Source organism: Plasmodium inui (assembly GCF_000524495.1).
Source record: "Plasmodium inui San Antonio 1 unplaced genomic scaffold supercont1.1, whole genome shotgun sequence".
Classification (NCBI taxonomy): Eukaryota; Apicomplexa; class Aconoidasida; order Haemosporida; family Plasmodiidae; genus Plasmodium; species Plasmodium inui.
The window spans coordinates 1,105,638-1,120,467 of NW_008481835.1; the positions used below are offsets into that span (position 1 = coordinate 1,105,638).

The window sequence follows — 14,830 nt, forward strand, 5'->3', positions numbered from 1 at the left end:
ACATACCAAAAGTTATTAGTATATTTGAAGCATTTAAATTAGGAATGTGGCACAATTAAGCTGTAAAGCGTTTTTCTTCTTTTTCACTTGTGTGCATATGACTATTCAATATAAATGTAAAGCATATTTATGCGTATGTATGGAAGAATTAAGCGAGTCAACACACTTTACAAGAATTTCGTCTGACATATCTTCCCTTTCCTTTTTTTGTGGTTCTCCCCATGCATACGCGCTAACGTAGGCATGTAGTACCTTCCTTTTGTCCCCGTGGCGTGGCATACACGTATACGGAGCGGGCTAAACGACTCGCCTAAAGCGCGCTGGTGAACAAGCCAATATATATGCCCCAATTTGTTCGCAAAATTACGCGTATAAACTACCCCCTTAAAAAGGGACATTGTACGTGAGCGGGAAGAAGTACTAATTATGCAGTTTTTACAGTACACCTGAAGCAGCACAATAAGAATATTTAAACATTTTGAAACGTTTCACGGCATATCGCCGCGACGTTTCTTTCCCTCGTCACACTTATTTTCTTCGCTTTAGAGGGATATAAATTTCTAGCCACAATTTTTACCACTTGAAGAGGATAGCCCATTAGAAGAACAAATTTACCACACGTGTTAACTGTACAATTACTACTCAGCGAGGGGGGAATGAAATGGGAGCACGGACGGCAATTCGTGATGTTATATTTGAAGTAAAAGGCGCATGCTACACATAGAAGTTTTTTTCTTTTTTTGAAACCCTTTCGTTTTCGTACGAACAGTTGTAAGATTTTGCCTGTACAGGATAATCTGCATTCATTCTTTTGTTATCTATTTGTAGAGACACAAACACAGAAAGAGGGCCCCCGTTTAAGGTGTTCCATGGCGATTACGAATTTGGAGAAGACCATCATCAAAAATGTACTTTCCCCCAGGAAAGGGAAAACAAAAAAAAAACAAAAACATATTAATTTTGTTCCCTCAGTATAAATCAAAAACAGGAGGAACAACATTTCAGGGTTATTCTTCCTCATAAGGGGAAAAAAATATCTTTGCATATTCAGGCATATATATTTTTTTTTTCCGCAGCGTATGATTTATTAATTCAACATCTGCGCGCTATGCGTACCATTTTGTGAAGCCTGCTTGGTGTTTTCAACTGAAAGTGAAGTAGCGCGCGTGGTGGCAGTTTAGCCGTAAATTTTAAATATAACACGTGCGTAAATATATGAGCACATCGGATTTGCACATGCTGATACGCTGAGGCCCCCCCAGCGCACGCCCCGAATTTTGCTTCTCCGCCACGTAAAGAAGACCCCTCCAACACCACTTAATGCGTACAACGGAAACTAAAACAGAAAAGGGAAAAAATGAAGGCTGAAAAGGATGACCCCTTTCATGAAGCAAAACAGTATGGAAATAAAAATATTATATATGTGTGTACCTGTACACACGTTAAATAAAAAGACAAATAAAGTACCACTTTGCAAATATTATTTATTTTTTTTTTTTTCATCTCTCACATTTGAACAAAACGCACACTCTACATAAATGTACACGTGGAAGGAGACCAAAACTGTTGTACCTATCTGTGCGACAATAATTCATTATGTGGACACATTGTACAACTCTCTTTTAGCGAAGTGGACGTCTCAGTGCAGAAGCTGCAAAGTCTATACAACAACTGGAGTAGCATCCCGGACAAGAATTCAATGTGAAACATTTAATCATTTTGCAGCATAATTGCTCACAATGAAGCCAAAAGAAAAAGAAAAAAAAAGCATATGCACACACTTCCTTCGTTTTGCTGACGAAGCGTAATTCTCATGGGTTCTTCCACACGTATGCTCCATTTCAATAGAGTAGCTTTAAGAACCCATTTAAAAGGCAAATTCAAATTTGTTCCCCTTCAGCCTGGCCAAGGAGAAATACTCCCTGATAAAGGAAGAAATAAAATATCTTAACGAAGACTTAGATGATCTGGACAACTCCGTCAATGTTGTGAAAAAGAATTTATTCAAATTTAATATTAGCAATGAGGAGTTGGAAAACCGAGCCAGTTCGCTGAAAAATATTCGAACCGTCCTGAATGATATCGCCAGCAATTTGACGTACAAGGTTAGAGGAGGAAAAAAAAACCCACGTAATCGACGATAAAAATGAAGAATCTTTTGTGCGTGAAACGCAACCTTTATGTTTCCCCTTTATTTTTTGTGGCAGGTTTTAAACTACACTGGAGACATCAAGGGGGAATACGACGCAGTAATGCATTAAATAAAAAAAAAAAAAAAAAAAGCGAAAAGGCGAAAAAGGAAGGAATGGAGAGTGGGAGATAGCTGATTCGCCAATAAATATATGTACGCTGTCCGAAAACCGTCGATATAACTCCACATTACATAATTTTGAAAAAAATAGAGAGAATAAACCTTTTATGCCCCAATACATATACCTGTATGCACTCTTCTTTTGCGTGTGTATATCCAGGTTGTGCTCAAAAGGCAAGATAACGATTTGGACGAACTAGCCGAATCAGCGGAGCGCCTGCACAACGCCGCCATTACCATCAATACAGAGTTGAAGGATCAACAAAAGTATAAAAAATGTGAAAAGGAAATATTTCTCACTCTCGTACTTTCTTTTTGTTCGAAACGCCTTTTATATTATCCTCCCCATCACCCCCATTTATGCAGGCTGCTTGACGAGTTGGAAAACGAAATGGATTACTCAAGTGAGCCAAAAAGCAGAAGCACATTTGTACATACCTCTCGTACATGGCGAATAAGTGCGCTTTTGCTTCTGCCCTAGGCAGACTTCATTTCACTTTGATCACTTGCCCCCTCCTTCTCAGATGAAAAAATGAACTTTGTGACGAAAAAAATTGCAGATTATTTAAAGACAAATAGTAAGTGCAGAAAAGAGGAGGTATTAAATATATTACAAGAGTCATTTTACAAAAAGCGCGTTCGGGGGAATGCCACCCCTTATGCCGTGCAACACATCGATCTATGCTGAGCTCGTAATGAGAATCCTCCCGTTTTCCGTTTCCCGTTTTTGCAGATCCGAAAATGCTATCCCTAATAGTCTACCTCACGCTTATCTCATTTTTTTTGTTATTTGTCCTCGTGGTTTCCTGATGGGATAGTTCGTTGTTCGAAAGGACATCGACTTCCTACGAGCATGTAATAAGTACATATTTGTATACAACATGCATGGCTCCTGGGTATGTTCCGCATGTGACACTTCACCTGGGTGCGTTCTGACGAAGGATAACAACCTCGTTTTTATTTTAAAACAACTTATAATTTTATCAAACAATTTCTCGAGTTGATGAAAAAGGATACCAATTTTTCTTTAAAAAAGGAACGAATGCGTAAAACGCGTGGGCAGCCCCTCAAAACGTGTGCTACATCTACCACTTCAATTTGGACACATGCACATGTGCTTATATACCCATTTGTGTGAATCCTTATAACTCTCTTGACAAGATCCTATGTAAGGCACTTCCCCCCTTCGGGGTAATATACTTGACAAAAGCAAAAAAAAAAAGTTTTACAATTCAACCGTGCGGAGAAGGAACACATAGTTCAATGTTTATGGAAACACAACTTCTTTACAAAGTAGTATGTGTGTACTTATACACATGTGTGTTGAATCCAAATTATGGTGGCAGTTGAGTAAAGGAGATGTGAATGTTGGCTGAATGCCGGAACAAATTTAAGGGAGAGCGGATGGAGTGGCGCGCGGTGTTCCGTTTTCCAGGAGTATGCCGTACGCTTGCGCGAGCAGGAACGGGTAAACGTAAGCACACGCAGGTTTAGGCCAGAGTACAATATAAACACAGACACGAAGGTGAACGGGACAGCGGGGGCTCTTTGATTGGCACATGTGCAGCCTAGCGTAATGACCATAATTGTCACTTACCCCGGGGGCATCCTTTAAAACGTCGGCCACGCTACAAACTGCTGCACAGATAGGAAAACTGTTTTTTCCTTTTTTTTTTTTTTTTTAAAACATTTAATGGGTAAATTAATGACCCGTTTATCGGTGGTCGTGGTAACGGGCTCTATCGGGGTGCACGTTTTTATACATGCTCTTGTGGAAGATGTTTCCCCCTTTGTTGTTAGTGGGTCCGTTCCCACTGTGATCATTGTGCTTGTGGTGCGTTACGTTACTGTTGTGAACGCTGTAATTTCCGTGGTCCCCTTTGCCCTGGCTGCGTTTGGGATAGTCATGAGAGTGTTGATCATTCGGATGTCTGCTGTACATTTTGTGTGAGTTATTTTTATTCACATGTAAGTTAACATTTGGCTCCATGGCAGAACTACTTCTTGGATTACTAAAATGAGCACTCGAGGCGCTCGAGAATTTGTGTAGACCTGACCTAGAACTATAAATTTGCCCACTCGTGTATCCCTTGGCGCCGTCATTGGTCCCATTATATAGGTTATAGTAACTGCCTGGATGATTCCTTCCGTTGTTTCTGTTGTCCTGACCCCTGCCATCATTGTTATAGTAATCGCCAATGTTACTGTCATGAATGTACCTGTTCTTATTGTGATGTCTACTGCTGTACTGATCGCTATCTCTATTTCTATTACCATGTTTCCCGCCGTGTGGGTAGAATTCACTTATGTTGTCATGCTTGTCATTGCCTACCTGTTGCTTATTTTTGTAATCATAGTAACTACTGCTTTGGTGGGGATCATTTTTGTGTCTTTTATTATTCGAGTGGAAATTATTTTGGCTATCTGGATCGTACGTATCGTAATTCCTCTTCGGCTTGTTCCTTTCTGCATTATCGTTAAAAGAGTACTTTGCGAGGATTACCTTACGTCTCCTGCTGTCATATGAATGCTTGTCTCCTATCATGTACACGTTGTGATTGCTGCTAAAATTGCTTGCGTCTGTGTGTGGGCTGTATAGGTCAGCGCCGACTCGTTCCTGGTTTGCTGTGGCTTGGCTATTCTCTCCGCTATATCTGTTATTGTGTCGGTTTTCCTGTTCGTCCCCACGTCGGTAGACACCTCCATTGGCACCACTGCTTGTGCTCTGACCGGAGTGATAGTGCACATTTCGCAGGGCATTATTATCACCGTCACTGTTACCCTTCCACTCATTTGTCTTCGGTTCATGTAAAATCCATATACTTCTTGGATTTCTCAAATAGACATAATAGGATGGATCAAGCTTGCTGTTATATTCCCTCCTAACATTGTGCGTGTGCTTGGCATAAATGTACGGAGGCCTTCCACATTTCAGATGGTCATTAGAGAAACAGTTTAAGCAGGAAATACTTTTGTACGGATAGTGAATATATTTTAAGTCATTTATAAGCTTTCGTGCATTCGCTTTGAATGCGACATACTGTGCCTTGGTGTTGTGGCAAATCGGTCCACTCACCCGCTTATAGCATAGGAAGCAGTATGTATTTTTACACACATGTCTGAAGGTTAACTCTCTGTCGCAATCACTAGATCCGCAGTTCTGACATGTGTACTTTTTTTCTTTATACAATTCGCTTTGGAAGTAGAAGTGGAAAAACAAATTTTCGGAATTTATGTCTGGGAATTTTACTAGCCAATTTTTTATTTTTTCTCGAAAATCGTCTACCACGGGGTAGGACATGGAATCGTCTGGGCAATTTTCTTGACACGTTTGTAGACATCTTTCTGCAGAAAATTCTGCACTTTCGTCCCTCGCCCCTTTTGGAGTGCCCCCCTCCGCGTTTTCGATGAGCACTGGGGAGGCTTCCTCCGCCTGTACGTTTTTTTCTTCTATTTCGGCAGTTCCCACTTGGTCAATTGAGTCGATCCCAGTATTTTCTACACCCGCATCGGTGGCATCATATTCTTTACTCCCCTCGACATCAACATTTTCCCCCTTCACTTCTCTCGCATCGTTTTTTTCGCTCTCTTCGTTCACAGCAACTACACGTTCCGATGGGTGGCTGGCCCCCCTCCGCGGGGTCTCCCTTCCCAAAACCACGTCCAGAAAACTGTCATAATCCCCCGGTGGATCTTCGCCAACCAGATTTGGGTCATAGTAATATCTGATGTTGGCCTCATTTTGCCTACTCTTTTTGTTTCTCTCCTGAGAGGCAGATGAAATGATGAGATAAATTTTATCTTTCCTCAATTTCAGTAATTTCTTTTCTTTCCTTTCCAATTTATGCTCCTTAAAAGAATTTGGTTCCAAATGTTCGGAGTCCTCGATTAAAATATTATCGTTTTGAAAACTGGTCAAAATATGGGCTCGAATTTTCTTCCTCATATTTTCATAGTCGTTAATTTCATTTTCGTTTAATTCTTCCAGCATATCGAAACTATCGTTTGTGCTGATTTGGTCCATTTCCAGTGTTATGACTTCATCTTCTTCGAAGCTACAGTGGTTATGATTGTTGTCGTTCTTATTGGTGTTGCTTCCGTTGTTTTCGTCGTATTCCTCATCTGGGGGCACTGTAAGTCCCTCCCTATCCCCCTCGAAATTCCAAAACTGATTTTTTTCTGTACTTGTATTTAGGCGAACATTTTCGTCTGGATTTATATTTATTGTAAAAAGATTATCCATTAAAAGGTGTTTTTTTTTTTTATTTATTTTTCCGTCCTATAACGGCGTGCTTTGTGGAGCCTCGGATATTCGCGCAAGGTGTTTTCTTGTAAGAGTGATATTATCTTGTCTCTCCTATTATCTGTTTTCCTTTTTACTTCCCTTTTGTGTTAACTCACCCCATTTATTGCGCTGTGTGCATTGATGTCCACTACCCCCTTTTGGAAAAAAAAGCTTGCGGGAGGTGTGTACAATTAGGGTGTTGCACTACAAGTGGATTCTCACATGTATATAGTGGAACGCTCTCCTATGCATATGCGTCGTAGAGCCACTGTTTGTTTTTTCTCAGTCTGGAAGAATTTTGGCACCCCTTTGACCCTTTTTCTTTTGCTCTCTTTCCATTACAAAAGGAGCCAAAAGGGGTCGAGGGGAACAAATGTCATTTTATTCAACGTAGCAGCGGGGGGGAATTGGGGGAATGGGCAAAATTGTTCAGGTTAAACAGAAAAAAAGCCAAGTCAGCAGAAGGAAAAAAAAACGCGGTACGTTACAAAAACATGAGCAGAAGCTGTAGGTCAACCAAACGTAAAACAAACAGTGCAAGTTAGCCAAACATAAACAAGCGCTGCCAGTTAACCAGTTTTTGCGCAGCTTTCATTTTTCACTTTCATGTTTCACTCTGGTTGGCGGAATTGCGTATTTTGTCTCCCCTTATTCACGCGAACATTAAGTTAAAAAACAATATTGCAGTTTTGCCTCGCATGAATGCAGTATTCCTTTCTCGCGATGTAACAATAACTATTGCAGAACATTTTAAAAAAAAAAAAATGCAAACTCTTTAGTTTGAAAAAAATTATTCCCATAAAGGTGCAAATGATAGGAGCAAAATAGAAAAGCAGCATAATAAAAACGCAGAAGCTTGGCACCCAAAAAAAAAAAAAAGAAAAAGAAATACCAATAACGCCATTACCATTCTGTACAATAATAAGCGCTTGTTATGTTACAGATATACGCATTTCCTCATTTTTGGAAAACAACCCAACGTTGCTAAATGTAGGTCCAAGGAGAAAAAAAATTCACCAAAAACAAGAAAACACCCTTATTATAGTGTGACTTGTCATATAAAGTGTGCTATCCGTCATGCTTGCAATTTTTTCGTTCGTTAGCCTGGACGGGGAAGGCACGTAACAGGACATACTTCCACTTCATGAATGCAACTGTTAGTCACTTTTGCTTCCTGCCGTGCCATACCGGTCATGTGGGTATGTTTTACTATGTTAAAAAAAAGACCACAACTCGTTTAGTCAGACGTTACAAAAACTTCAAAAGGCATCATAACAAATGGGAGTGTGTTCTTTTTCATCTTAAGAGGGTGCACACATTTGATCATTATGCTTACGTCCCCTTTGTAATGAAATGAAAGACCAACACGGTTATTTTGTGAGGTATTAGGAGAGAAAAAAAAAGAAAAATATTTTCCATTCTGCTCATAAGCCATACAGATGTCACAATGCTCAGACCGGGGACGAACCACCCCCTTTTTGGGAACAAGTTTTATTCATCTCTCTGCTCAATTTTGTGTTTAAATATACATAACCTATTGGTAAGAAAAATTATGCTTTTCTTTCTGTCCCATTGTTTTGGTCCATATCATATCTCAAAAGGCGTAAAGAAGCGGAAGTAGAATAAAATAAAGCCAAGTTAAACATACTCAGGTCTTTCCTACCCTGCAGTAAGCGAAACCTAACTTTGCTTCAAGTTTTAGGAAATGCAGCTACGCTAGGCCTATAGATGGCCTAAAAGATAATCACCCCCGATAAATTATTCTCTCACTTGAATACTAATGTATATGGTGGTTCTTTCTTTGCTGATTTTGTTAGCGCAACATTTTAAAAGTCAAACCTGGTTTCAGTATTGTCACCTCCAAATTGGTTCCTAGATATGTGAGAATAATTCACAAAAAAAGGGTAAAATGAGCAGATATACTTTCATGCATGTATGCGCACGTGTATGCAAGATGTTCCGCGCAACTCTCGTGAGCGGCTCCATCGGCGCAATCGTGTAAACGTGCTGCAATGGCACGTTTTCTCGTCGAATCGCTTACCCCCCTTCAAAAAAAAAAAAAAAAAAAAATATCATAACAATGTAAGATGTAAAAAGGTTACTGAAGCAAACCTGAAAACATGTTAATCTTAAAAACAAAAATGAGCGCAACGATTTAAGGAAGGGCAACTGTACCATGTATGTGTAGCCCTGAGCAGAAAAAAGGGAAAACCTTTGAAGATGTGATGGAGCACATGACTGCACATATGTGATTGCACAACTGGCTGATTAATGCACTGGAATGTAGAGAACGTAGCTGCAGCCCCCGTTGGAGTGAAACATTTGCTGCTCGAGGATCCAAAGTACGCAAGCGCAGATACGGGAAAGTGACGTTCACTGAACATATCCCCCGTTTTACCTTACGTGCGCTGCATGTGTATTCCTGCAAAGTTGCATCCGCTTGAGCAAGTACCGCCGATATCGACGCCGTTGAAGAAGTAGAGGTAGTAGGAGTATATTCCCCCCGCTGCGCGTAATTTCTCCTTGATAAAAGATGAACATTGTGCTGTACCTAATTTGTATCCTTATATACATAGCTTACGATGGAAGTAAGGCAAAAGTGCACTGTAAAAGACAAAATGACGTAAACACGGTGAAGAAGACCTACTCGTACAGCCTATTGAAGGGTAAAGTACAGGATCGAAATGCACACCATCGGAATTTTGTACTTTATAAGAGACGAGCTCTGTTCCATATACGCATCCCGAGAAAGAACCTGGAGAAGCACAACCTATTCAGCAATGATCTCCGTTATAAAAAAATTAACAACTTTTTGGAAAATAAAAAGACAAACAAGTTGTGTTATTTACATATAAGTAATAACAATGATGGAATAAAAAAAAAGAGGATTAGAAACAGAACTTTGCAACTCTTGTTTGAAAAAAAAAAGTTGCTACAAGAATATTTTTACAACTTAAAATCATCCTTTATGGATAGGTATAAAAGCACAAGAATTGTAACGAAGCTTTTTTTATCGTCGTCTTTGCTGATGCTAACCCTTAACCTCATTGGAGTAAAACCAGAAGACATCGCTCTACACGATAAAAGAATAATCAGAGCATTTGAATTTTACAGAATTGTAACATCAGCATTGTTTTATGGTGACATATCACTATACGTGTTAACAAATGTTTATATGTTATATGTACAGAGTCGAGAGTTGGAAAAGTCCGTTGGCTCATCTGAAACGCTGGCTTTTTATTTGTCCCAAATTTCTATCCTCTCCATAATTTGCTCCTATTTAAAGAAGCCCTTCTATTCAACAGCACTGCTGAAATCGCTTCTCTTTGTAAACTGTATGTTAAATCCTTATCAGAAATCTAACTTAATTTTTGGGATAAATATTTACAATATTTACTTACCCTATTTCTCCATCTTTATTGATATTTTGTATGCACAAGATTTGAAAGCTTCCCTGTCGGGGATACTGGGGGTGACTAGTGGGTCCATTTACTACCTTCTGAATATTTACGCGCATCAAAAATTCAACAGAAGGTTTTTCCTAATTCCGCGTTTTTTGAGAAATTATCTCGATTCGGTGAGCATGGACGATGTGTTCTAGTTCATCGTTGTGGAGGTGTGTGCACTTTTTTGGGGGGAGAGGGGTGTAAAATATGAATAATTTCGCATTCCCCATGTTGTACTGTGATTTTTATTCCACCTTTACCTCTTTGTTTTCCCTTTTTTTCAGTGAGTTTCTCAATTTTTTTTCAGTAAAATATGTTTTTTTCTCTTCCTCTCCCATGAGGATTTCCCCTTGCATATGTGTATTCTAGTATACATTATGCACTGCACCTCCTTCTCGCTAAAATGATTTACTGTGGTAATTAAATGGGAAAAGACAAACTCGATGGTGCTCTTCACCAACTTTGTTTTTAATATACACATTGGAAGAAGCAGAGTAAATGTCGCCACTTAGAAGTGCTATCCGCTTCTTGATTAGAAAACATAGTCCCATCACATGATTATAAAAAAAGACATTTCCTACTATAGTGCCATTTGCTGGGTCGCCACTATTTCCGGAGTCATCACCTTTTGCGCAACCCTTATGGAAGATTACACTAAATTGTTGTTCATAGTTAATGGCACGTTCCAAACTTTTCGACGCATTTTTCAACAGAAAAAAAGTTGGCTTCAATAAACTCCTATCATTAATTCCTTTTACGTACTTGTTAAAAGACGAATCAGCCAAAATAGTTTTGTTTAAATTGTCGAAACTCTCCAGGAACATTTCGAGATAGTCGTAGTTTACACACATCGTCAGTTGGTACTTATTTATAAATATTTCGTTCCTTGTTCTGTTTATTGCTTCTTGACCTACGTAGCATCCTTTGTCTTTGGCCAAATAGTTTAACTTATCGTAGTTCAGGTCGAAGGGGGACAGATCTTTAAATTTGAATGCGTCCCTGTCGATGTTCCGCTTCGCGACATCCGCTGCGTCGGACGCACGGGACTCACGATTAACGGACGAACCATGGGAACCGCTCCGGGCTTCATCTGTGCTTTCCCCAAAAAGCGGATCGTTCGAATACAGATTTTCTACGATTCCTAAATTCAGCTTCATATAGTCATACAGGAAAGTGGCGGGCAGGTTTATCTTTTCTTCTTTTTCAAAACTGAGTAGCATTTCACAGGCCTCCTTTCTATTCCCTTTGCTAAGCTGGTCGATCCCCTCGCTTGGTGCTTTACTCCAGGGGGAATTTACAAAGTCTGTTGTCATGATTATGCCTGTGCCTTTGTCCATTTTTTCGTCTACCAGCTTCTGCCCCTTTCCCCTCATTTGGTACATTCTATATCCTAAGATCTCATTTCTTGCATCCTTGGACATGAACAATATTCCTGAATCATTGGAAAGAGTAGAAAGTTCGTCCTCCAGTTGGGTATCGCTATCTCCACCGCTGCCCATCGCGTCGGTTGTGGAGATCCCCCCTCGGAGGGCGGACGCACCTGACAGGATCTGATAAACTGCGATGTTGGCCATTTCGCTCAAGTGAACATCACATGAGAGCTTGCGCTTTTCCAATATGCTAAGCAACATTCTGGAGGCTTTCACATTGCAGTCCATGTAAAAGAGGCTAAAGGTATTCTCTTCATGGGTATATTTTACATTGTATAAAAAACAGTCAGCCAATATTTTGCCATTGTTTTGCAAAAATAGGGAAGGCAATCCCTTCGTCCATTTTTTGTGGTTTACATTATGGGCACACAGTTGATACGCACTTGTACCATCCGGGCTGAATAATAAATTTTTGGGGACATTTTTATATAAAGAGAAATCCTTTTCGGTTATTATTTTATTTAAATCGTTGGTTGTCAGGCTTTGCAGAAATCTGAAAGAGTCTGTTCCACAAATTTGCACCAGCGTCCTATTTTTTAATCTACACACGAGGTACTTATTCATTGAATTAAGTTTTGTTATATGCCAAAAAATGGATGCGACTGTTTTGTTCGTTGTTTTTTTTTTTTTTTTTTTGCGAGTGTTGTGCTAGCTATGGCTATGTAAATAAATGTTCCTCCTTTCAAAAGATGCTACAAAATAGTTCCCTTTTTTAACGCTGAGGTTGCATTAATTTTTCTCAGTAACGCCGATAGAAAAAAGAGTGGGTATGTATTCAACAGACCAAATGGCGGCAGCTTCGGTTTTTTCTCGCAACAGCTGCATTTTTAAGAATTGCAAAGTTGTGCAAGATACGCGGCGTGCGCAGCAGTTTCTGGCCACGTACGATGGCTGACAGGTCCGCTCACATAACACGCACGCGCGAGCCCCCATTGCGGGCTTAAAAAACGCACGAACTGCGCGAATGGCGTGAAATTCGTGAGATGCGTGAAATGCACGATCTGCACAAACACTAGTCAAGGTGATCTCTTGTTAAAGGAAATACAGGAAGAAGAAAGTAGCGAATATTCCTTTTTCTTCCTTTTTAATGTTGTAAAAAAATCACAAAAAAAAATGTGGGCAAAAATAAACCTTCAGAAATAGGCACAAAATGGATATGTTATATATACGCAGCGCAAAAACACACACATAAGCAGTTTTGACCCACCGTTCATGCTATGTCAACTTGTCAATTCTACATCTCGCTGATTTTACGAGCCATTTGACTGCCTTCACAACGTATGACAGTTTGACCTTATTCTGATTTTTTCTTTTTATTCCTTTTTTCCTTTTTTCACTTTTTTTTCCTCTTTTCCCTTTTTTTTCCAATCCCCTTTGCGGATGTGCAGATTGCTTCTCACCATGTGAACGTCGTCCCTTTTGGCATACATCTGTGTAGGCCCTCGCCCCGCTTTGGACTCATGGCCATTGCGACGAGGGTGCTCCTGCTTAGCAGCTGTATCATCTGCCTGGTGGAAGAAGAAGCTGTCAAATTTTTTACTCGGCGGAATTGTTACCGAGTTAATGGTCGTTAAATTCTTTTTGCACATTTGAATAAAATTATTTAACAAGTCAGTGTTCATTTTTTTAAAAAAAGGGTTCTCCGAAATGACAATATTTTTTAAATAATTCAGTTCACATAAATGGCTAAGAATTTCTGCGTCCAGAATGAAATTATTTTGTATATAAAACTGTTTTAACGCTGTCATGTATACGACATCCCTCTGGACATGTGTTAATTTGTTACTGTTTAATCGTAACTCTTGTACATTTGAAAAATGGGAACCAAAACAAAATTCTCTCATTCTGTTAAATGAGACGGAAATTTTTTTTAAGTGTGTCATAACTTTGGTTGGTTTTGCAAACGTCTCAATTTTATTGTTCTTTAAAATGAGTGTCTCCAAATTTTGGAGATTTGCTAAATTGGGAACTTTCTCAATCTCGTTATAAGCTAATATTAACGTTTTCAAATTTGTCAATTCGCACACCCCATCCATTATTTTGATTTTATTGTTGGACAAATTTAGGTACACTAAGTTGTTTATGTTGCTTAAGTAATTTATGTTGTCTATTAAATTGTATTGTAAAACGATTTGTTGTAAATTTAAGTTCATTTCGAGCATGGACAGATCTTTTATTTTGTTTTCACTCAAGTCTATTTTTTGCAAATTTTTCATTTGATATAATTCTTCACATTCTTCTATGTCTCTGTTTTTTATAATTAGTTCACTGCAATTTGATACATCTCCATTTTTGATCATAGAGGATATCTTTAGTATCGTCAAATTTGTTATTATTTCTTCGTCGTTTCCTCTCTTCTCATCGCATTGCTGCTTTTCCATTTTGTTTCCATAAAAATTGTGAGGATGGTGAAGAGATTCTCAGTGTAGTTGGTTATGTCTAGGAATGTAGCTCCAACAGCGGCATCATTGGAGTCGCAAAAAAAAAAAAAATTAAAAAAAAAGAAAAAAAACAAGCAAACAAACAAGCGAACAACCTTAAAAGAATTAGCGCAAATGAAGCCTCCCAATTTGAACCCCTCCGTTTTACATCACAAAATAGTTGATCCCCTTTTGGAACATTCCCATTTTTGTTATCTACATAAAAAAGAATGCTAAAACTGCTGCTCCTGCGTTCAACGTGATGGAGAAGCATATGCAGCTTTCTCAACTCGGTTAAGGAATCAATCGCCTTCGAGACCATGTATCGCCTAAGATTCCAGGAGCGTGAATTCAAAACGGCTAAAACAAAATTGTTCATCAATTTTTAATCTTCAAAATGGGCATCCAAAGGGGAAGATGTTTCAAAATGTATGCAAATAAATATACATGCACCGGATTTCCGCAAAGTGGAAAAAAAAAGAAGCCACCTCGATCTCGCTTTGCAATTTTTATTTGATCAATGTCGTGAGTTGTTTTTACCTTTGGTAAAAATGTAAAGAAGCTTTAAAAGAACTGTTTTTTATTGGCCAAAAAAAAAAAAAAAAAAAAGGAAAAATTTAAATGGAACCATATAAAGGGGAGGTGGAAAAATAAAATCACTCCAAAAGGTAACGGTAAGAACAAACGCAGAAGCCCGAGGCACGGGCGAACAAATTAAAACCCAACCACAAAAAGTGCTGCAAAATCGATGCCCAACACGGAAGCAGTGGCGGCAACGGCTGCGGTGGAATGAAGACCCCAGTGCGTCACAAGTACGCAAATTTGTTAATTACCGAAAAGGTGCACCAACGGAGAGGAGGACCAATGGGCTGAAAAAAATGGGAGAAATATCAAAATGTAGAAATGTCGGAATGCCGAGACCCCCAATTGAACAGTGT

The 14,830-nt window shown here is 39.2% G+C and overlaps 5 protein-coding genes across 5 annotated transcripts; 2 read left to right on the plus strand and 3 right to left on the minus strand.

The window, feature by feature from the left end:
* Nucleotides 1-1,357: 1,357 nt before the first annotated feature.
* C922_00260 (hypothetical protein) lies at nucleotides 1,358-2,999 on the plus strand (the record flags this gene model as incomplete). The annotated part of the gene is made up of 7 exons (XM_008815877.1): nucleotides 1,358-1,398; nucleotides 1,627-1,701; nucleotides 1,901-2,105; nucleotides 2,208-2,249; nucleotides 2,472-2,578; nucleotides 2,678-2,715; nucleotides 2,836-2,999. 7 exons carry the CDS (start codon nucleotides 1,358-1,360, stop codon nucleotides 2,997-2,999), a joined length of 672 nt encoding a protein of 223 aa, XP_008814099.1.
* Nucleotides 3,000-4,025: 1,026 nt separating this feature from the next.
* Nucleotides 4,026-6,554, minus strand: C922_00261 (hypothetical protein; the record flags this gene model as incomplete). Its single annotated transcript, XM_008815878.1, has 1 exon — nucleotides 4,026-6,554. The coding sequence occupies one exon, from the start codon at nucleotides 6,552-6,554 to the stop codon at nucleotides 4,026-4,028; it is 2,529 nt and encodes an 842-aa protein (XP_008814100.1).
* A 2,575-nt stretch (nucleotides 6,555-9,129) lies between these two features.
* On the plus strand, nucleotides 9,130-10,197 carry C922_00262 (hypothetical protein; the record flags this gene model as incomplete). The annotated part of the gene is made up of 1 exon (XM_008815879.1): nucleotides 9,130-10,197. One exon carries the CDS (start codon nucleotides 9,130-9,132, stop codon nucleotides 10,195-10,197), a length of 1,068 nt encoding a protein of 355 aa, XP_008814101.1.
* Nucleotides 10,198-10,440: 243 nt separating this feature from the next.
* C922_00263 (hypothetical protein) lies at nucleotides 10,441-12,036 on the minus strand (the record flags this gene model as incomplete). Its single annotated transcript, XM_008815880.1, has 1 exon — nucleotides 10,441-12,036. One exon carries the CDS (start codon nucleotides 12,034-12,036, stop codon nucleotides 10,441-10,443), a length of 1,596 nt encoding a protein of 531 aa, XP_008814102.1.
* Nucleotides 12,037-12,785: 749 nt separating this feature from the next.
* C922_00264 (hypothetical protein) lies at nucleotides 12,786-13,853 on the minus strand (the record flags this gene model as incomplete). The annotated part of the gene is made up of 1 exon (XM_008815881.1): nucleotides 12,786-13,853. One exon carries the CDS (start codon nucleotides 13,851-13,853, stop codon nucleotides 12,786-12,788), a length of 1,068 nt encoding a protein of 355 aa, XP_008814103.1.
* Nucleotides 13,854-14,830: the final 977 nt, after the last annotated feature.